This window comes from Neomonachus schauinslandi, chromosome 14 (genome assembly GCF_002201575.2).
Source record: "Neomonachus schauinslandi chromosome 14, ASM220157v2, whole genome shotgun sequence".
In the NCBI taxonomy this organism is placed as follows: domain Eukaryota; kingdom Metazoa; phylum Chordata; class Mammalia; order Carnivora; family Phocidae; genus Neomonachus; species Neomonachus schauinslandi.
In genome coordinates, this window is record NC_058416.1 from 85359552 (window position 1) to 85382089 (window position 22538).

General features: G+C 54.6%; 1 protein-coding gene across 1 annotated transcript in view; it reads left to right on the plus strand.

Moving 5' to 3' along the window:
* The window catches only part of LOC110588239 (MLX interacting protein), a 60980-nt gene extending 40334 nt beyond the window's left edge, over positions 1-20646 (plus strand). The window contains exons 2-17 of the mRNA XM_021698538.2: positions 3441-3547; positions 4315-4400; positions 5802-5891; positions 6261-6302; positions 6625-6796; positions 7643-7732; positions 8289-8380; positions 9300-9954; positions 10397-10518; positions 10856-11009; positions 12487-12611; positions 13146-13247; positions 13355-13482; positions 13705-13828; positions 15208-15337; positions 15939-20646. Coding sequence (XP_021554213.1) covers positions 3441-3547; positions 4315-4400; positions 5802-5891; positions 6261-6302; positions 6625-6796; positions 7643-7732; positions 8289-8380; positions 9300-9954; positions 10397-10518; positions 10856-11009; positions 12487-12611; positions 13146-13247; positions 13355-13482; positions 13705-13828; positions 15208-15337; positions 15939-16060 — 2341 coding nt within the window. The 3' untranslated portion in view covers positions 16061-20646. The remainder of the gene's footprint in view (positions 1-3440; positions 3548-4314; positions 4401-5801; positions 5892-6260; positions 6303-6624; positions 6797-7642; positions 7733-8288; positions 8381-9299; positions 9955-10396; positions 10519-10855; positions 11010-12486; positions 12612-13145; positions 13248-13354; positions 13483-13704; positions 13829-15207; positions 15338-15938) is intronic.
* Positions 20647-22538: the final 1892 nt, after the last annotated feature.

Consider the following 22538-nt stretch of genomic DNA (forward strand, 5'->3'; position numbering starts at 1 on the left):
TTGCTTTCGGTTCAGGTCATGATCCCAGGGTCCTGGGATCGAGCCCCGCATTGGGCTCCCTGCTCGGCGGGAAGCCTGCTTCTCCCTCTCCCACTCCCCCTGCTTGTGTTCCCTCTCTTGCTGTCTCTCTCTCTGTCAAATAAATAAATCTTAAAAAAAAAAAATGTATCCCCACATTTTTCTAAAAACGTGTCTGTGGATTCCTTTTTTCTCTGTAGTACCTTATATATAGAACTGTGCGTGCTGCTTCTTCAGATCTTGTCTTGAAATTTCTGTGGGCAAAGGGTGGTCAGTCACCATAAAAAACATCCTAGTTGCTCTTTTACTGTCTGTGCTTCTGTGGGTGTCTTAGGTTTTGGTTTTGGACTCACCTCTTTGTGTTGGTTGAGCACCACCTGTTGACTGTTGAGATATTACAGAAATCTGGGACAGGGATGTGATACCAGTTGTATATTCTGAACTCCTACATATTTGTACTGAGGTTTGACCCAATTTGACACAGACATCAAGGAAAAGTGAACCATTTCAGCAAGCGAGGAGGAAGGAGAGGAGAACCCCAAACTGCCCCCCTGTCCAATTTGGTTTCTAGCCCACAGGGTTTGAGCTCTCTTTGCATCTTCCCACCTCTTCATTGTGAGTAATTGAAGCTGCCCGCATGATCTAACGTCTTTGAGAAGATGCTCACGTCAGCCACTTTTTCTTAAAGCGGGGCTGAGGTTCGGTCTGTAGGTAAGCGCAGTGGTTAGTTCTTAACAGAACATTGCAGGACATCAGAGGTTGTTTTCTTCCCTGGAGTCCTCATTCACATGGCAGCCCTTCTGCTTCTGTCCTCCACAGCCATCTGTGGAGGCGGCAGACACCCCGGCAGGATTCCTCAAAGAAGGGTGGCCTTTGAATCCTGGCTTCAGCATGAGGAAACTGTCAATTACAGAAAAAGTATCTTTTTTCCCTTTAAGGAAATAGAAAAACAGGGACAGTTTTCTGTTTTGTTTTGTTTTGTTTCCTGGAACCACCTGCCCAGCTAGATACCAAGTTGCTGGAAGGTCTTACAGAGGAGGGGAAAGAGGGTTGGTTTTGCCAGGTTGTGGGACCTAATCTACTCTGCCATGCGCCCTGCTCTGCAGCCTGGCGTAAAGTGGCCGCACGCCTCCCCCCGGCCTCATGCAGGGGCTCTTGACCAGGCGTGTGGGTGCTCACCTCAGAGCCCCCACAGGCAGGCAGAAGAGCAGCAGGGGCCCCTCCCTGGCTCAGGGTTGAGCCCGTTTCCTCATCCTCCAGGCGGTAGCTGAGATGGCACCTCCTCCAGAAAGCCTCCCCTGACTACTGCCGACTGGGTTGGTTACGCACCTCTGCACTCCCACAGCCCTGGGCTCTTCTTTGTGACCCTCAGCGCCTGGTGTGCTCCACAGGGGCGGGGCCTCGTGTGCCCCATCTGTTCTTTCCTCCCTTGTAGCGCCCGTCACTTGTCGAATGTGTGAATGAGACCCAGTCCCTGCCTTCAAAGCACTTAGACAGGGCTGCCCTCTGCCACGGTCTTTGTTCACTGGTGTATCGAGGGTGAGACCGTGGGTGGGACCGTGGGTGGGACCGTGGGTGTCAGCTTTTTCCTCCCCTGGAGGAGGAAGGGCCACATGACAGTGGTGGCAAACACAAAAGAAAGGACTTTGCAAGTCAGGAGGTGTTAAAATTCAGGTCTTTCAGTAATAACTTAAGTCCAGATAATTGAAATGGTTATGAATACCTTAAATTTATATTTTGCTGTAGGGTTTACCAGTTATATATGTCTAAGTGTATATGTGTATGTACATACATACACTGTCTCTCATTTAGTCCTTATTAAAACACTCAGGAGGAGATGGTATTATCCTGAGTTTACCCAGGAAACTGGATGTCAGACAAGCTACCTGACTGCAAAAGCCAGGGCTCGAGGCCTAGCCGTTGGCTGCTGAGCCTGAGTGAAAGCGGACTGCTTGGAGGTAGGTTAGGAGTACCTTTGGACTGGGCAGAGACGGCAAGGAAGGTGACAGACAGGTTGGAAACGTCCAGCCCTTTGAGCTGAGACTGCTGCTGTCTGTCTGTCCCTCAGATTCTACAAGGGCGTGCTGTGACATTTTCTCTCTGGGGGTCACAGCCTTCTGGCCTATGTCATCCAAAGCCTGGCTCGCTGGGATAGGTGTGAGAGGCACGAGGTCTTGCCAGGTCCCCAGCCAGGGGCTGTGCTTTTTAAGCCAGGTTCTCGGGTTCAGGTAGGGTTTACTGCTTGGGTACTAGTCTTTGGAGAACAGTTGCTCTTCCTCACGAGGTCTCTGAGTGGCTTTGCGGGAGAGGCAGGGCTGTGGCTCACAACCAGGTAGAACCACCAGAGCCCCCTAGAGTGTGGACTACAGATCATGCCTTGTCCATCTCCAGCCTTCTGAAAAAGGGAACCCTGTGTCAGCCGCCCAGAGGTGGCTTCTGACACAGCACTTGGCAAACTGGACTCTGAGAAGGCCGTGCCACTGGGGAGAGCTCCTCGCCGGCTGGTAGCTGGGGTCTGAGGGCTCCTTAACTCATCTGGAGAATTATTCCCAGGCCCTGCTGTGTGCCGTGGTCTGTGCTAGGTGTTTAGGGTGATGACACCTCACGGGCCTTCCCCTTGGCAAGCCGCAGGGTACTGCGTGCGGCTCTGGGTGCGGACGCTGCTCTGTGGAGGCCGGCTGAGTGCCACCTTTGAGTTTGACTGGTGCTCAGGGAACCCTGAAGGAGTCAGCAGCAGCCTGTGGGAGGCCAGTGCCAGCACGGAGGAGACGGTGTTGGAGCAGGGGGCAGAAGGAGGTCCATGAAGAGTGAGGACCATGTGTGCACAGGTCTGGCGGCAGGAGAGGGTCATGCAGGCTCGGAGGCCAGTGGGACGTTGGTGTGCCCGCGTTGTAAATGCCTCTTGGGGGCTGGTGGCAAAGAAGGTGGCCCAGGGTAAAGGAGCTTGGCTTTCGTTTATTTGCCAGCAGATTTCTTTCTTTTCTCCCTCCCTGCCCCCCACTTTGTTGGGTTGTAATTGACATACAACATTGCATAAGTTGAAGTAAGGTATACAATGCGATGATCTGATATATTGAAAAATCAAAAGATTTTTAACTTTTAATTATGGAAAATTTAAAAGACAGGTGAATGTCGACAGACTAAGACAGTGAACCCGTGTGCCAACACCTACCAACGCGTGGCCAGTCCTGTCCCCTCCGTGTGCTGACTTTGCCACCACCCCCACAGCCACCTCCCCCCTCCCTGCGGCCAATCACTAGGAAGAAATCCCAAAGTGACTCGTGCCTTCTGTCAAGCCTAGCCTGTGGCTTGTGATGGATTAATCCAGAATTTTCAGGCCTGGAGTCAGTGGGTGACACTTTTCGATTTCATTTCATTTTCAGAGAAACCACTAAGTTTCCCTTCTCTGTCTTACCTTTCAGTGGGAAGTTGGTGTCTCCAAAGTGGAAGAATTTCAAGGGCCTGAAACTCCAGTGGAGAGACAAGATCCGGCTCAATAATGCCATCTGGCGGGCGTGGTACATGCAGTGTGAGTGGTACACAGGCTTCCGGTAGGAGGGGCCTGTAGGGGCCCCGAGGCCTTGTGGTGGGCAGGACCTCCAGGTTCTACCACCTGGAGGCCTTTGCACCTTGGGGCCCAGAGCCCACTTTTCAAACATTATGCCTCAAAGGGAAGCCTCTCTTGGGCAGTCCAGCAATAGGAAAACCAAGCCAGATCCTAATGAACTGGATACTTCTCAGGTGTCAGGCACAGGGGGCCAGTCACATGGTCTGTGTCATGTAGTTGCCTATAATATGCAGGAGACAGATGTGTTCGCTCAGGGTTCACAGCATAATGTGCTCACTATTAGGTTAGATGCTTGGGCCCAGTGTTGTAAAGGCAGAGGAGGGAGGGCTTAGTTCTTTCCAGGGGAGTCAAGGAGGTTGTAGCAGAGAGGTGATATTTGAAGAGTCAGGGAACAGTTCCTATTTTCAGCAGGTCAAAGAAGATACAGACCCAGGCCTTGTTCATTCTCTAGCTGGCTTCATGCCGGTAGATCCGGTGACCTTTGCAGGAGATCAGCGTGCTTGGGGCATGTTTGGGTTAGGCTGGCATTTCTTTTGATAAGCCGGACTCCCTTTCTTACCCATGAGTTACTGACAGATTCTTTTCCTTTATTCTCTGAAATCTTATTTTCAAGGGAAGGAGAAGAACACTTGGGAGGGTCCCACCCTGAGGGGGATGTGGACAGAGGGGGCAGGGACTCTTTCAGGGGTCTTGGTCATAGTGATACGTCTCATCCTTTCTCTGCCCAGATTTGGAGAAGCGCAAGAATCCCGTGTGCCACTTTGTCACTCCACTAGATGGCTCTGTTGAAGTAGATGAGCATCGCAGGCCAGAGGTACTTGGCTCGTGACCATCAGTAGCTGGAAAGGATCTGCCCTCATCAGGAGGAAGCGACTCTCCCAAGGCCGGGAGCAGGGGTTGGATTCCGCAGCAGCGGGGGTGGGGTAGGGAGAAGGACCATGTGACCTCTCAAAAGATGAGGTTGTGACAGCCCACAGAGGCTCCCCTCTTCTCAGGCTGGGCTGACCCGAGCACTGAGAGGTTCTCCCATTGGGACTTACTTTCCACTTTCCCTTAACATTGGCATTTTTCTGGAAGTCAGTAGGGAGGGATCTGGGCTCCTTACAAGGCAGATATCTTTAATGGTTAAAGAATGACCTCAAGATCTTTATATGATGAGATGGAAAGATGCTGAAGAAATAGTAACTGAGAAAAAAAAAGCAAGTTGCGCAACAGTATTTCAGTAACTCTATGTTAATTTTTTTTAAAGTGTGTATCTGTGTGATTGTGTGTGTGTAGGAAGAGTCTAGAATGATATACAGAAATCCTTTATTGGTGGCTACCTCTGGGGAGGGGGATTAGAGTGAGGTGGATACCCTTATACCCTTCTGCATTGTTTTAATGTTATCCAAGCATGTCTCACTGTTGGGATAAAAGGGGGAACAAATAGAAAGTAACCCAGTGAAAGACCCTTTTGAGTGGTGGGATGTGATCTGGTATTGGACAATATTAAGGAATACCATTTTGTGGGTCTGGTGATAATACTGTATTGTTCACTGTGAAGATTCTTTACTATCAGATACACAATGCAGTATTTGTAGGTGAAATTATATGGGCCTTATGATATCTGGGACTGGCTTTTGTATCCTCCAGCCATAAACAAAAAGGAACCTGAAAGTGAGGCAGGCTCTCTGAGGAGGGCGTGACTTCTTCGTCACCAGAGTTCTTCAGGGATACGTGGAAGGGGCTCACCTGCGTGACGGAAAGGTTGAAGTAGCTACTCTTGGAAGTCACTTTCCACCTAAAACTTCTGTGATTGGCCATTTGTTTTCACCCTTTGAAAATGTGGCAGAGTCTTCTGGATAAGGGCAGTTAGTGCTACCCCAGGCTCTCTGTAGGGCCTTTTCAGTGCCTGGGTGGAGGGCCCTCTTCCTCTTCCCTGCCCGAGCACTCTCTGACCCGTGTCCAATCCAGACCCTTGGGACTCATACCACCACAGTCACACTTGGTTATCTGAGGTCACGAAGTAAAAGCCCATCTCTAGGGTGGAGGCTAGTTGTAGCACAGAAGAGGTGGGACGCACTTTGTGAATGAAGCTGTATGCATGTGGGAGGGTCCTCTGAGCTGGATTGCCCGAGCTGACTGCCAGTGTCAGACGCATCTTTATTTTCAGGTCGAGTTCTGCCCGTCAAACTAGATTGCCCTCTTTTGATTCTGACCCGCATTCTCGTCACAGGCCATCACCACAGAAGGGAAGTACTGGAAGAGCCGCATTGAGATCGTGATCCGGGAGTATCACAAGTGGAGAACCTACTTCAAGAAAAGGGTATCTGGCTTGGGCTCCAAGAACAGCATGTTCGGGAAGCCCCACAGGGAAGGGAGGATCTAAGTCTGTGTTCAGACACCGGCCCCCGAGGCTGTGGGTCCATCGCTGCCCCCGTGGAACCCCGTGTTCCAGCCCAGCCCAGGTGATGGGCCTGCTTTGGCCGTGTTTTTGGTCTCAGTTTCTCCTGCTGCTAGTTATTCTACAAACACTGGTTGAGAATCTCTTCTGTGCCCAGCATGGGCCTGGGAATGGCAGAGAGCAGGATCCCTCCCACGCTTTCCAGGGAGAAGAGGCCTAGATGCTTCCAGGAGGAGCCTCATCCCCTGCCAGGACCCTGGGTGACACTTTGTCTCCCCTTTTTCTCCACAGCTACAGCAGCACAAGGATGAGGACCTTTCCAGCCTGGCCCAGGTGAGTGAGCTCGGGGGCTGGGAGGACCCTCACGGGAACCCTCCTTTGACAAGAAACAGCAATGACGTGGGTGGCCCGACAGTGAAGCCTGCCGCACCTGCCTTCCTGCAGCTCCAGGAGGGCCGCCCCCCTCCTCACACGGAGGACATGCAGACTAAGGAAACAGGCCAGTTCTCCCTGCTCCACTCACTCCCCTCTTCTTTTACAACAGCCCTTGCAGCTCTGTACAGTAGGGTGACATACTCCCCTGGCATGAGGTGATTGGGAATTCTGAGTTCACTAGTGCCCCTCTGATTTTGCCTCCCCCCTCTGTTGGCGGTAGGATGATGACATGCTTTATTGGCACAAACGTGGGGATGGATGGAAGACCCCAGTCCCCATGGAGGAGGACCCACTGCTGGACACAGACATGCTCATGTCGGAATTCAGCGACACCCTCTTCTCAACACTTTCCTCACACCAGCCAGTGGCCTGGCCCAACCCCCGGGAAATAGGTAACCCACCTCTAGATCCTTGACTTTGAACACACAGGTTTCCTTCTCTACCAGCGCCTCCCCAACCTGGCCCCCCCAGGGCAGGACTGGCCAACCTCGCTGGCATCTGAGGGCCACATGCACTGAGTGGGTGGGGACTGCAAATGGACCTTCCTGGACAGCTGTCAGGCCCATGGTGCCCCTGAGAGAAGACTGGGGATTTGGTCTGAATCAATTTCACATTTCTGATACTGTCCCCAAGTGATGGGGCCTTTGACTGGGAAGAAAATTAGAAGCATTCCTGGGCATGACCTTTTACCTGGCCGCATTCAGGCATCCAGTTAACACCTCAGGGAAGAGCCCACAGACTAACAGAACTGAGGATCTCAGCATCCTGGGAGTGTCTGTTTCCTGATACTTCACCCTTCTTTTCTTTTCTTTTTTTTTTTAGATTTATTTATTTATTTATTTGACACAGCAAGAGAGGGAACACAAGCAGGGGGAGTGGGAGAGGGAGAAGCAGGCTTCCCGCGGAGCGGGGAGCCCGATGAGCGGGGCTCGATCCCAGGACCCCGGGATCATGACCTGAGCTGAAGGCAGATGCTTAACCGACTGAGCCACCCAGGCGCCCCGATACTTCACCTTTCTTATAAAAACTCTCTTTCTTTCTTTCCTGCCTTCTGAGGGTGGAGAATAGCCACAAACCCACAAGAAGGTAGAAATTCCAGCCAGCCGCCTGCACTTCTCCTTGGAAGAATCTAGAATGTGAACAGGACCAGGAGAATCCATTCCAGGTCTTTTATGTGTTTCTGCAACATTGTTTGAGAAGACAGAATGATTCCTCTGTCTCCTTTCTGATTCTTACAGCACATCTGGGAAATGCAGACATGATCCAGCCGGGGCTGATTCCTCTGCAGCCCAACCTGGACTTCATGGACACTTTTGAACCCTTCCAGGGTGAGGACATGGGGCAGGGAGCGAGCATGGCTGCCTGGATCTATCTCCTTTTGCCCAGGTTAAAGCACACTGGTGCTTCCCTTCATTAGAGTTAGAATGGGCAAGGGGGAGGACTTAGAATTTTTCCAGAACTACCTTTTTTTTTTTTTTTTTTTTGGTAGTAGTTGCAAGATCTGGGAAGCTTCTCTGCCACAGGGTTCTCTCACTCCTGCAGTCCCAGATCCTCAGGTTTGCCCAGGACCGTAAGCAGTTCTCCCTATAGGCAGCAGAGGGCGCTGGCAACACAGCCACCTCCCCGCAGTGTCCTGCAGTTAGAACTGGGCTCGTAAGAGCCGCCAAACGCCAGGCCTGGGAGTATTTCAGACCCCACACTAGTTGCCAGCATGAGCGGTTCCAATCAGAGGGCCTCTTTCTGCAGAGTTACTTCAGGGGGGAACGCCCTCTGGCCATGGCATTCCTCTGGGTAAGATGGGGTTCAGTACCCGATTTATTTGGATCTTAATTCAAGAATATGATGGGCACACCTTGCTCAGAAGCGCCCGATGTTGTCTTTCAGACCTCTTCTCTTCCAGCCGCTCCATTTTTGGTTCCATGCTGCCTGCTCCTGTCTCAACACCTGCACCAGATCCCAACAGTCCACCGGCTCAGGTAGAGGGAGCTGGGGAGAGGTGGCCAGGGCTAGGCCAATGAATAACTGTGCAGTCATAAGCAAAGTGCTAGGGCTTGCTAGATCTAGTGCTGAACACACATACAATGCATAAAGACGTTATTCTAGCCCTCCTTGAAAGCAGCCATAGATCTCCAAGAGGTGGGAGCTGTCGGTAAGCCCGTGCTCCTGCCTGAGGCTCCGTGTAACCTGTGTGCGGCGAGCTCTGTTCTAACCAGTTGAGAGAGGATCAGCAAAGGAAAACACAAATCACTAAAAAAAAGTTCCCTGTATTCCTTTTACTTTTTACGTAACAATTAACACAAGTTGGTCCAGCAGCTGAGTGAGGCCCTGCTCTTTGCCCTTAGGGGCTATCAGGCTGGTACCCATATCTAGTCAGACACCAGAAACCTGGCCCCATCTTCTTCCATCTGGCTCTGGGAAGAATTTCTTCTATAGAGACTGAGGTCTTGGCAACTGATTCCTTAGAGCGTTTCCCTTTTAGGAAGAGGTGACCTCTGGAAGTTGATACGTGCAACTGTCCTGAGGAAGCCCTCTGAGCAGCTGTGCTTCAGGCTGCCTGTGCTGCGTAATGGAAGATGGCCGGGACTTTGGGGGGACCCCTGCTGGACTCTAGAGACGAGATCTTCCCAGGCCTAGAACCAACTGTGTGCAGACAGTCACTTTGTCTGAGCCCTGTGTTACCATTTAGTCCCTAGTGGAAACAGGACCCCTGCGGACGCCTGGAGAGACACAGCTCCATTCCCCCCAGATTAGCGGGAATGGGGGCGGGAGCCATCGCCTCGTCCCTCTGTCTGAAGGTTCTGCTCAGGTGCCCAGCGTACGTTGTTGGACTTTGGTGTGTCGTACCAGGAAGTGACAGCAAGTTGTGTGATCCAGCATTTGTCCTTCCTTTCTTAGGAGAGCATCCTGTCATCCACCGCTCTCCCCACCGTGAGCCTCCCTGATGGCCTCATAGCAGCTCCTGCAGCCACCACCCTGGACCCCACGGATAGGCAGGGCTGTGAACGGGCTCCCCGGCCTGGAGACCCCTTTATCCAGCCCACAGACTTCGGTCCTCCTGCACCACCGCTGAATGTCCCTCAGCCTTTCCTCCCTGTGTTCACCATGCCCTTGCTGTCTCCCAGCCCTGCCCCAGCACCTGCTTCCCCTGCCCTGCCTCTAGCCCCACCACCCCCTGCCCCTGCCTTGAGCCCCTCGGCTCCACCTACCTTCCTACCGCCGAAGTTTGCTGGAGCCAGCAAGTCGCCCTCCGTCATCACACACACGGCCTCTGCCACCCTCACCCATGACGCGTCTGCCACCACCTTCAGCCAGAGCCAGGGCCTTGTCATCACAACCCACCATCCCACGCCCTCAGTGTCCCCCTGTGGCCTGGCGCTGCCTCCGGTCACCCGGCCGCCAACTGCCGGACCTCCCCAACCCTGTTTAACTTTTGTGCACCCCAAACCTGTCTCTTTGACTGGGGGGAGGCCCAAGCAGCCCCCCAAAATAGTGCCTGCTCCCAAACCAGAGTCTGTGTCCGTGGTATTGAAGAATGCTTGCATTGCCCCAGGTGAGTCAGGTGGAGGGAAGCCAGAGTCTGAGCTCCCCTTCCCGAGGGATATTTCCCTGTCCCCAAGGCTTGCAAACTTGCGACACACCCACACTCGTGAAACAAAAGGGTTCCGATCTACCACATGTGTGTGATCTAGTCTGTTGTCTACTCTGTGGTCTTCTTTTCAAGTTAGTCTCAACCCAGTTTGAAAAAGCATGGTTCAGGTGATCTCTTTCCTGGGTCTGTAATCTGTCCCCTTCAAGAAGTTGCAAAACAAATGTCAGGTACCCCGGTGGTTTTGTCTCTCCGTGCCCTGTGGTGAGGAAGGCGATGTCTGAGCAGCAGGAGAGGGGTCTGGGCTGCTCCTGGGGAGCCCCACAGTGCCTGGGCTCAGCAACAGTAGTGTCAGAAGCAGGCCCCCATGACTCCGGGCCTCACCCTCACCTTCTTGTTCTGGCAGCTGCCTTTTCAGGACAACCACAAGCAGTGATCATGACATCAGGCCCTCTGAAGAGAGAAGGGATGTTGGCTTCTACCGTGTCGCAGTCCAGTGTGGTCCTCACGCCTGCTGCCATTGCCCGGGTGAGGGGGCCCTAGGCAGACCCTCGTGTCCTTTTTTTTTTTTTTTAAAGATTTTATTTATTTATTTGACAGAGAGAGACACAGCGAGAGAGGGAACACAAGCAGGGGGAGTGGGAGAGGGAGAAGCAGGCTCCCCGCAGAGCAGGGAGCCCAATGCGGGACTCGATCCCAGGACCCTGGGATCATGACCTGAGCCGAAGGCAGTCGCTTAACCAACTGAGCCACCCAGGCGCCCAGACCCTCGTGTCCTTATCACCCCAGCATGGCCCTGCTCTTGGTGGTCCTCACCTGACATGACTGTGGTCGGGGGTGATCTCTGTCTCCTGTGTCACCTCAGGCTCCTGGAGTCACGGAGTTCCACAGTGGCATCCTGGTGACAGACCTTGGCCGCACCACGAGCAGCCAGCCAGCCCCTGTCTCTCGGCTCTTCTCTCCAAGTGCTGTGCAAGACTCCCTGGTGAAGGGCGAGCAGGTCCCTGCCATGGGTTCCAGTGAGTGTGCGCTCCAGTCCGAATGGTTGGGACTTCGTGAGTGAAATGAGCATGCCCACACCTGGGTCAGGGAGACTGCCCGTGGGGTTCCCCAGGATTGGGGCTGGACTTATGGGATGTTCAGTGAGGTCTTAGAAGCCTAGTGGCCCACGCTGGGACGTGCTCAGTGTAGGGCCGGATCATCCACAGTAGCAGGAAAGTGGCAAGCGTGTGCGGGGCAGGCAACTAATGCACTCGGGGAACACCACTCTGACCTCCTTCAGAAAGGCCTGGCTCTGAGTTGCCAGTTCTGATCCAGACAAGGGATTGAGGCTGTCAACGCTTTCCAGAAAACGGAAACCACCCAGGCTTGTCTCCACATCACCGTGGTCATCCCTTAGTTTTCAAGCACCTCACATCGTTGAGCCCATTTCCACACCGTGGGCCTTCCACTGGCAGGACTGTTGGGGGAGAACTGATTTTGCCCAGTGAAGAGCCATGAAGCCAGGGATAAAGGATTTGCCCAAGGTTGTGTGTGCCCCTGGCGGTGGGGGTAGAACCAGAACCCAGGCTTCCTCCTTTCAGATGCCTCATCGGGGAGGGAGACCAAAGGTGCCTTGTCTCAAGTAAAACCTGGGCATGGTTGCTCCTGGAGCTCTATGGTGAACGGTTGTCTTCCCTGAGCAGTCAGGAAGACCCGAGGAGGAAAGGTCTCTGCCTACAGAGATCAGACAGTAGAGGGACTTGCCCAAGGAGGCTGGACGAATAAGGGCCTCCAGTCTGGAAAGCTAAAAATGAAGACTAGTTACGAGTCAGGCCCCTACGGTGGTGTAAGTTAGGGCTCAGGTAGCCTAGTGTTTCCCTGTCTGCTGAGGCGCAGGGCACTGGGTGTCGGAGCTGCATGGGGAAACTGAGCAGCAGGGCGGGGCGGTGGGCAGCGCCACAGAAAGAGTGCACTGAGGCTCTCCAGGCAGGCAGTTGGGGCAGCCCCAGGGGTTCCGGGGGCCTCCTGAGAGATGCCAGTGACCAGGGCATGGCTGGCGTGGGAGCAGGCGAGATTGAAAATACAGGAAAATGTATATGTAGAGTTGAAAGAACAAAAATAAACAGATACGTGTACTTGACACACAGGGTAAGAACTAGAGCCTCACAGAGGCTGCGGAAACCGCAGGTGGCCCCCAGGTGGCTTGTTAGTAAGCTGGGTTAGCAGTCAGGCCTCCTGTCAAAACTCTCCGTGTCCCCAAGACCTGTGGCTGGCCAAGCTCAGGCCGTGTTCCTACCCCACGTCCAGCCAGCCTTCATCAGGCCTTGTCCACACCTAACAGAGCCCTCCTTGGGATGTTGGCAAGGATTTCTCCAGTTTTTGCTCTGGGGTCGCTGTGGGAGGTTCCGGATGGGTCTCCAGGGTTTGGGACTTGTGGGGCTTCCCTTCCTGGGTGAGCACTGTTTCAGCTGCTGCAGCCAGCCGTGTCCTAAGAGGAGTCTCTGTTCTTCTCAGGTCGAGATTGCCCAAACTCAGGGCAGGCCTCTCCATGTGCTTCAGAGCAGAGCCCCAGTCCCCAGTCTCCCCAGAACAACTGCTCAGGGAAATCTGCAGACCCCAAAAATGTGGCTGCTTTAAAGGTATCACAGGTCTCTCTTGGGTCTTGATTTTCTTGGAGGGATGGGGGGAAGGCAAGGGGGAGAATATCAAGGGACCGATGGGGCAGCTGCGTCCCTTACTAGGGACACACAGGAAAGGAGCAGCACAGACCCGCCTGGTGCTCCAGCAGGCTAGGGTAGCATCAGGAACCTGGACATTTGCTACTTAATCTGGAGATAAGGCCGGCTCCTCCCATTCCCCCACCTACTAGCCGGCCCTGAGCCCCAGAACCAGCCTGAACCCTGTAGCACGAGGGAGGTGGCGGCTGGAAGAACTGGGTCAGCGGAGGAGCGGGCTGAGGGTGGCTGGGAAAGGCTGATCAGCAGTGGTCACAGCCCCTGCCAAGGGCCTCCATTCAGCAGGCAGGGTTTTCTAGCACCCCTGTCCTGCCCCCTCACGGCTCCTGTTGCCCCTCCTTCCACTTACTCTCTAGCCCCTGAGCCGCAGGTTGGGAGGGAGGGGCGGTGGCCCTCTGGTCCACCCTGTGTCACAGCGACCGCTCGATTCCCCAACAGAACCGGCAGATGAAGCATATTTCAGCTGAGCAGAAAAGGCGCTTCAACATCAAGATGGGCTTTGACACCCTCAACAGTTTGATCTCTAATAATTCCAAGCTGGTGAGTGGTGTCGGGTGGGTGGGGAGCCCCTGTGTTGGCCTCGGCGCCAGCTAGCCAGGCAGGGTCGCCATGGCTGCCGTGGTTTGACCCTGCCGACCCTCTCCCAGACCAGCCACGCCATCACGCTGCAGAAGACCGTGGAGTACATCACCAAGCTGCAGCAGGAGCGGGGCCAGATGCAGGAGGAAGCCCGGCGGCTGCGGGAGGAGATCGAGGAGCTCAACGCCACCATCATGTGAGCCTGGGGGGTGGGGCCCGGGGCTGGTGCCTCATCCTCCCAAGTGCATGTCCCAGAGGCAGGAGGGTCCTTTGGGCTTTTGTCATCCTCCTCCTCCTGAGGCCTCTCCTCTTGGGCCTGCGGTGACCAGCGGCGACTGGCCCTGCCCACTTGGCGCCCCAGGGTCCAGCTTCATCGCCGGCCGCTCTGAGCTTCCTCTGATTCTTCCTGTCGTTGCAGCTCCTGCCAGCAACTGCTTCCTGCCACGGGAGTGCCCGTCACCCGGCACCAATTCGATCACATGAGGGACATGTTTGATGAGTATGTGAAGAGCCGGACCCTACAGAATTGGAAGTTCTGGATTGTATCTTTGGGTTTCCTTTGCTTCTCCCACCCCCCACAAATGGTTGCTGTTGAGTTCATCCAGCAGGCAGTGCTGGTTTCTGCCTCGGTCCAGGGGCCTGGCCTGGCCCGTGGTGGGAAGGGGGGCTGTTGTTGGTGACCATCCAGGCTTGGGACTTCCTGGGGAGGCAGAACGATCAGCTTTGCTCTCTCCGTGCTTGGGAAATAAAGATGCTTTATCGCAAGGTGCCAGAGCCACCTGCCGAGGCAATGCTGTAGGAAGGAGGTAGGATCTAATCCGACACATCCTGGCGGCCATCTCCGGGGAGGGGTGAGTACTGCCCCATGAGATAGATGGGAAACCAGGGCTCATAAATCACTAAGTGGCAGAGTCAGGATTTGAAACCAGCTCCCTGCAGGTTGTTGTCTGCGTTTGGGCCACGTGGTCTTTGATGCTGTTATGAGGCACGTATATCTGCGTGCTGGGCTCCGTCTCTGGGGCCAAGGCCCACCTGCGCTCAGCCTTCCAGATGTCAGCAGGGCCCCTCTGGGGGACAGCCCCTGCCTTGTCAGTCCCCTTTCAGCCACCTCTCTGCCTCAGACAATCTACACACATGGTAGGTTGGCCATGTGTCTTCACCTTCTTGCTGACAGACTGGAGAGACAGCCGTTTAGGAGCAGAGGATTTTATCTGTTGGCACTCTAATGGCTGGTTTTGAAGAGACAGATGACAGACCAGACACCAGCTCTGTTGCCTCTGCTTTGCCCGGCTTACTCAGCCTGGCTCTGGCCCTTATCATTGATGGAGGTGGCAGCTGGGCTGAGCCAAGACCTCTTTGGTAAAATGGCACATTCTTCATCATCAGCCTCAGCTCGGGGGGGCCGTGGGTACAACCGTGGCTCAGATCAGGGAGAAAATAGACTCATGCTTTTGCATATTTGCTTGCCTAGGATGGTTTGGGAGACCCACACAGAATGTGACTAAGAGCCAGCGCGTGTGTTTATCACAAAAGACAGACCTCCTCCATCTCTAGACAGCTTCTGCTTTGCGGTCTGCTGTGTGCCTCTGCTCTTCTTGCAGGTATCCACAGACTGCTGGCTTTCATGTCAGGGTGCTCAGACCTGTTCCACACCGAGGAAACGTCTGTGTCCTTGCCTCCGGCCTGCTCAGTGCTCATTAACCTGTTGCTCAGTTAGAGTCAGATGGAGAGATTTCAGGGGAATGTGAGGGTGCATCTTATCTAGATCACACTCCCTCATCAACTGTACATGGTTACTTGTCGTCCCAGGGGGAGTTGGTCACGGGCAAGCCCGTAGCTGGACTTTATTCTCCTCACCCCCGGTTACGTGTCCGCCGGCCTCCTCCTTGCTTATCTTTTCTTTAACCCACGTGCCGTGCAGTTCAGTATCATTATCAAGCCGCTGTTTGAGTCCTTCAAGGGGATGGTGTCCACCAGCAGCCTGGAAGAGCTGCACCGGACGGCGCTGTCCTGGCTGGACCAGCACTGCTCCCTGCCCGTCCTCAGGCCAAGTGAGTCGGGGGCTACGCAGGGACCACGGCATCACGGGGGCTCGCCACACCCTTGAGGATAGTCCCGGGGACAGGAGGGCCTTTGCAGACAGTGCCACGGGAGATCCAGGCGCCCCCACGAGCAGCCGCGTCAGCAGGGGGCCCCGGCCAGAGATGCCAGCTGCAGGACAGGGGCACGGCCCCTCGCGCCTGCCCTTTGCTTCCTGTCATCCCCGTGTGTCCGTGTGCTCAGGTCCACCTTGCGTTTATTGAGCACCTACTGTTCACCAGCCCTGTGCTTTCAGATGTTTTCTGATTTAATTCTTAGAACTAACAGGGCTGTGCCCTTATACTGAGGTTATAGAGGTGGACAGACAGGAAGAGCTTGGGGTTCCCTGCTTGTCCGCAGGAGAGGAGACAGGATTTGCAGTTGTCCTCGGGGCAGAGAGGCTTTGCTGGCGTCTGTCCCTCGGTGGCGCTCAGGGCCTCTGCTCCTTCGGGGACATGAGAATTACCACACGGTTTGTGCGCACGAGCGCGTGTGCCGCCCGCGGTGCGACCCGAAGCGGCCGCGTGGGCCCGTGTCCCTGTGTCCCTGGGCTAACCCGCCCCTTCCTTCCAGCGGCGCTGCACAGCCTCCGGCAGCTGAGCACCACCACGTCCGTCCTGACAGACCCGTCCCAGCTGCCGGAGCAGGCGGCACAGGCCGTCACCGCCATCGGCAGGAGACCGGGGGACTCGTAGCAGCGCCTGGCGGGCGCGTGGCCGCGCAAGATGCCACAGAGGCTCTTCCCGCCCGTGGAGAGGGGCTGCAGCCCATGCCTCTCCTGACGCAGAGCTCAGGGCCCCCCTCCAACTCCGCCGGCCCACTGGGCCACGCAACACTGCGCTCAGGGCTGAAGCAGGTTCGGGGCCTGTGGACAGCAGTAGCCCGTCTTTGGGAAGCCCTTGCTGTGAACTCTTACTCATTGACCTCAGTCGTGACCTCCCCTGCCCTCAGGCAACCCAGACAAAGTCCGGTCCTGCTGGTGGTCTGCCGGGCCCCTGGTGCCTGAGCAGGGAGTAGAGGGGACAAAGGGGCACGGCCTGCGCCTGGGAGCTGGGAGGCATAAGGGTTCCTCTTCAGTTCTGTCCTCAGACTTCTGGATGCTCGCTCCTGTCACCCCTGGGCACTCGGATGGCGCCGCTCTGACTCGCCCGTGGGGCAGGTGGAAGGCACCTCCCTTCCTCCCTCACACTCTGACCTTGTAAGTAGGTTTGGACAGCTGCTCCCACCGCACAGGCCGCCAGGGAACCCCGGAACCCGCGTGCGGAAGCGGTGGGTGTGAATGCTCGCGGCGCGAGAAGGTTCGCAAAGCAAGGCGAAGCTGCTGCTCTGGCTCCGGAGACCCCTCGGGTGGCGCCGCGGGCGGCCTCGCTCCGTTCTGCCGGGGCCTCGGCAGCCGTCGTCGGTAGCTTGAGAACCGTGGCGGGGACTCAGGCGGGGCCTCGCTGGGCGCCACCTCACCGCATGGCCCTTGTTCTGCACCTTCCTCCAAGCCGCAGCCTCAGACGAGCCAGCAGCCTCGGGTGCACGCTCGCAGCCCTGAGAGCGCAGCATTTGAGAGGCCAGACTCCACGGTGCCGCCGTGGGTCTGTCGCCTTGTCTGGATGGTTCAGCCAGGAGCCCCAAACCATAACAGTTCTCGGACCAAAGATGTCACCACACCCAAAGTCTGTCCTGTGTTGTGTTTGGAGGAAGAGATTGAATGTTGTCGGGCAGCCCTCTGAGGCAGCCAGCCTCAGTTTCTGGGCATCTCCCAGATCATACAGTGAAGAGTTACACTCATATTTGATCCAGGCGGAGGGATATCTGGGGGCAGCGGCCTGCTTCTGAAGGTGGAATTGCATTCGGGGTGTCCGGGCCCATCCTCTTGTATGTGATGTGCAAGAGGAGCTGCAGATGGAAGGGCGGGTGCTCTCTCTAACGCTCAGGAAGCCCAGCCAAGGGTACCTCCTCGTTGAAAGAATGTGCTTTTAACGTCCTGCTGTGAAGTTCAGAGTCTCAGTGGACTTTCCAGTCAATCTCTGTCCTCCCTGCCAGAGATGGAGCCTGGGCAGTGCTAGGCAAGGCCGGGAATGCTGGGTAGGCTCTGAGTGGGGGCTGCTGAGGGCAACCTCCTGCAGCTTGGACCCATTTGGAGGCTCCCGCGGGTTCCTGGAGGCCTGCTGAAGGTGCTCAGGGGGCAGCCAGCCCTGCCTCGGCCTCTGTTGATGGAGGATGGCAGGGGTGACGTCTCCCTGCCGCCGGCCATGCCACCGTCTCTGCTGCAGGTCACCGACCATCACCTACTCCCTTGTCTGTGCTTCAGCCCCGCACAAGAGCAGCTTGGCGGCGTCCCTCAGCCTCTCCAGAAAACGTGTTTACAAGCCTCCCAGATCACTCCCCTGAGGGGCGAGCACAAGACAAGGCTGGGCTGATCCTTAATGTCCACTGGGAAGTGGTAAGAGAGCTCATCCTTCACCCCAGGATAAACATGAATTTGCCCTTCAGAAGGGGAAGACCACCATGGTAAGAACTCACTAGGGTCAAAAGGAAGAACACGAGACATCCCCAGCTACGAGGGCTTGTGGAGGGTCATGAGCTCCGTCCCTTCCCCAGTTCCTGTGCCTTTGTAAACCGCGTGAATGGCCGTAATGCTTGGCCCACCAAGACCTCTCCTAAATGAGCAGCCTTCTCCCCACCCGGTGCTGGGAGTCTTTTTCTTTTTTTTTTTTTAACTCTGTGGGATGTAAAATTGGCCTCTTGCTTCTTCGGCCTACCTCTCCTCTTCCTTTTGCTGAATTAATGTTCATGATTCTGTTTTGTTAAATATTTAAGGCTGTTGGGTCACATGAGACTTTGAAGGGTTGTGTGTGTGTGTGTGTGTGTGTGTCTGTCTGTCTGTCTGTCCTAGCAGACTGTTAACTAGATGCATGTTTTTGTTTTGAGTCATTTACTTAAATCCATTTCTCTTGGTGCTCACAATTACCACGGCTGTTGGGCCACAAAGCTGTATCTCTTACCACAGACATGACTGTTTCTTGTCCCAGAATAATTTCTTATTTTGGAATCTTGCCCGATGAATCTGGCCAGACAGAGGGGCCCAGTGGGGGCGCAGGGGCAGCGAGACCACCCTGCCAGCGGGCTGCAGGGTGTGCTGCCCACAGGGCTGTGCTTTGTTTACACTCATTTTCACCCCTGCTCCTGCCTCTGCTCCCATAAAAGAAGCTTTAAAATGCTGACACTTTGGAGAATAAAAAAAAGATCAATCTGAAAAGGAAAAAAAAAAAAAGCCTGTCTGACACATAAATCTTTGAAAAGCATTTCTGTGAAATCTTTCTGTGCCATCAGCCCTCTTCACACTGTGCCTGCTCTTTCACGATGAGTGGGAAACACAGGGACAGGGCAGGTGCCACCAAGGGGCTTTCTAAAAGTTGGCGGGCCCGCCCCTCCCATCTCAGGCGGGTTACACCTGCAGTCACCCCCAGGGGGGCTCCAGCCCGTGCACCCCCGCTGCTGTCCAGCCAGAGTTTCTCACACGAGAGCAGCCGTCCCAGCATCAGAAGTTAGAGTTAATGAGGTGCTAGCGGACGTCACTGGCCCTTGTCAGGAGGAAGGACTGGGGAGCAGGGAACCCCCAGCGCCACCCTGTTCCTGGAGCCTCTGCAGGAGGAGGGGTGGTCAGTTGTCGCCCCTGTGTCCTTGGGCACCCACTGCCCTTGTGACCTGACGGGCCGGGAGGTTTTCCTGCTCTGGCCGATAGAAATATAAACTTAGACTGAGCAAGCATGGCCCCCAGGGTGGTATCAACCCCCTTTGTCTCGACCCAGGTGAAGGGGTGTGGTGGCAAGGGACCTGAGAACTAGAGGAACGAGGAGCAGGTCCATTGTTTGAGGATTACAAGCTGGCACGGTCTAGCTGAAGCACACGGCGTGGCGCCGGGCTGTCCTCAGTGCTCCCTGCCCCATGCCCAGGACCCCCCACGCCGTGGATAAGCTGGTCCGCTCGCTCCTCTCTCTCTGGTGGAAAGTTGCCTTTCCCTAGAGATGGCCTGCTTCCTGTTACGCACTTCACCAGTGACGAAACCCACCCACCGCTCATGGGAACTTAGCTTTGCCAAGTGTTCCCTCGGTCATGGTCTCACTGGAGGAGAGAGCTGGGATGCCCTGGTGTGAGCAACATGGCAGCCGCAGCCTGAGTCTTCACCTCGGTGCCCTGATACCGTATATGTTGAGGATTTTCACCACGTCTGAACATGCACAAGGGGAGAAGGGGGTTGGAGGGTGGAAGAGCTTGGAAGCTCAACACCTGTTTGTAACTTTCAGTAGTCTCCTTGGCCTTGACCCTCTGGGATCGGAGGGACGGCGAGAGCAGGGAGAAGCCCTAGGACCTACTGTGTACCTCCAGCAACTGCCCCGTTTTGTTTTCCTTCTGAGGACTTGGCTTTCCTGGCTCATCATGCAGGAGGCTGTCTCCTTGTTGGGATTTGCGAAAATCAGCCTTTGAGAAAGAAAAGGGAACTTTTCATGTTAAATGTTGGCTTTGATTCTGTGTGTGTGTGTGTGTGTGTGTGCACGTGCTTGCACAAGCCTGCCTGTGTTTGTTTACTTAATGGAATTTTATTTTTGTGAAATTCCTTCCCAAATATGTAGCAGAATTCACCTCCATCTCCCAGTCAAACTTTTGGTTTCACAGTCAACCCTGGGCGTCACTAATTTGAAGAATTCTCTTCTGGGTTTCTAAACAGAGGTGTGCTCCTCCCAAGGCTTGAGATTGTGGAGGGCTTGGGAGAAACGGATACATTTCCGTAGAGTTTGTCCTGCAGTTGAAGGGTATGAAGGGCTCAGCCCAGGGACACACAATTCCTAGGCTGTGTTTCTCACAAGGGAGCTTGAACACAGCCTCTCCCCGACAACGCCCTGCTGTTTCTCTACCCGAATCTTCTCAGACGGCCCGCGAAAGGGAACCTCGTTCATCTACTTATTTTGTAACATCACGGCTGAGCTACCACGGCGTTCTTTTCCTTTGCCAGCTTCCAGTTCATTGTATAAATGGTTCGTTTTTTCTGTTGTGAGCTTTGGTGATTGCGTCAGGGCTCCGTTGGGAGGCAGTTTCCCCTCGTGGTCCGAACAGCAAAACCCGAGAAGAGCCTTGTTACTCGGAGGCTCCCTCAGGCCTGCACCACCCAGAACACCACCCTTCATGCTCCGCTGTCGAGAAGCACGTTTCCACCAGCTGTATTCAACACTACAATGCAGTTTTAAAACTATATTTGCATCCGAGACAATAAAAAGCTGTATTTTTTTGAAAAGCCTGTGATGTGTGGTCTTAAATGCTACCCTGTTGGGCTGTGGAAATGATGATACCGGGAGATCGGAACAAAGTGATGCTCAGACTGGCTTACTCATTCCAACCTTGGGCGGTAGGTTCAGCCTGGGGTGAAGGCTTGGGGGAGAGAGGCCCCAGGTGAGTAGGGGGTCTTGAAGAGAGGCTGCTGGAAGGACCCATGTCAGAAGCCCCAAATCACCGATTCTCACTGTGACTTCACCAGGGCCTGGTCTCCAGGCCTTTCCCGGGTGGACAGAGTTCCGTGGTGCTTGTACAAACTGCCATGTCCTCATCTGGAACCCGGGCAGATCGCACCTGCCCTGCACACTTGAACAGGGTGGTTGTGAGGTTCACATAAAATCCTGTCAGTGGGCTCGGTAACCCATGAGACACTGTACTTAGAAAGTGTAGGTTCTCGTCAGTATGGCTAACACTGACCCCAGTGCTGAAAGTGTTCTAAGTCGAGGTGATGGCCCCAGGAGGCCATGGTCTCCCTGCCAACCGGGGACCCAAAACCGTAGGAAAAGGCAGTCAAGTTGACCAGCCAAGATGCCCTTTGTTGATCTGAGAAGATTTTGATGATTTCTGTTCAATTTAGAAGCTTCTCTCTTTTCCATACATTATTCCTGCACCCACCACCCCCCATCTCCCCCACCTCAGCTCCTGGTGCTTGAGAGGGGACACAGTGAGCTGAGTCATGCTACCTCCTGCAGGCAGCCTGGCCCCTGCTGGCTTGTTTCACCAAACAACTGCCCAGATCCAGATCTCTGACTGAAATGCCGTGGGTTGATAGACAGGCTCTTGTCTGATCAAACCCGATGCCTCCCCCAAATGAAAAAGTCTCCATGACACAAAGCAAGATTTTGGGTCCTAAAAACAGGAGGCCCTAGAAAGAAGCAAGTGATTCACGGACTCCTCTGGGCTGAAGAAGCTTGATTTCCATTGAGCAACAGATGTCTGCTTTGCTCTTCTGAAGTTTCTGAACCCAGCTCCATGTTATGTATGGAATCTTAAAAGATGCTCGGGACATAATTCAGAGAAGAGGGTTGAGTTTGGATAGACTGGGAGGGGGGAGATAGAGCAGAGGGAGCAAGACCAGGGCGCTGGAGACTGTCCCTCCGCATCAGGCTTCGGGCTCCTCAGGGACATGGACGCCCCTGGATAGGTCTCAACCTGGCAGTGTGGCTATTCCCATTTCCTAGAGGAAGAAATCAAAGTACTTTCCAAAGTATCAAGGCCATGTAGATCAGAAAAGGCTAAAGCGTCGTTTTTTTTGTTTTGTTTTGTTTTACGTTGTAAATGGCGTCTCCACCCAACGTAATGGGAGGATTATCCTTGACCAGTCCTCCTCCCCTCCGCCACCTCTCCCAACACCAACTCTGGTCAAGTTCGTCTTCCAGATCTCTTCCAAATACGTGATTCACTTCTCTCCATCACCAGTGCTGTCTTCAAATCTAAGTCGCCATTATTTCTCAACCAGTTCACGTAACAGTGCCCCCCTCACTCTGTCTTGTGGTGTCTGTCACAGTCACTGGGAGCTTGGAAAAGCCCAGGTCCAGCCATGTCACTCCTGTGCTCAGTCCGTCCAGGGCCTTCCAGATGAGGGCCAAGTCCTAGGATCTATTTCCCCCCCGTCAACCCCCCGCCGCCCTCTCTTGCCCATTTGGCCCCTGCTTGCCTTCCCAACCTCATTTTTGCTCTTTCCTGTTCTCTGAACGTACCATGTTTTATGTGCCATGTCACTCTTAGGGCTTTTCCAAGTCCTCTTTCCTCTGCCCAAGCCTCTCGCCATCTCCCGGCTCACTCCCATTCTTTCTTCCAGTCGCAATCTTTGGACCTCAGTTCTTCAGAAACCAGCCCTCATGTCCCCCC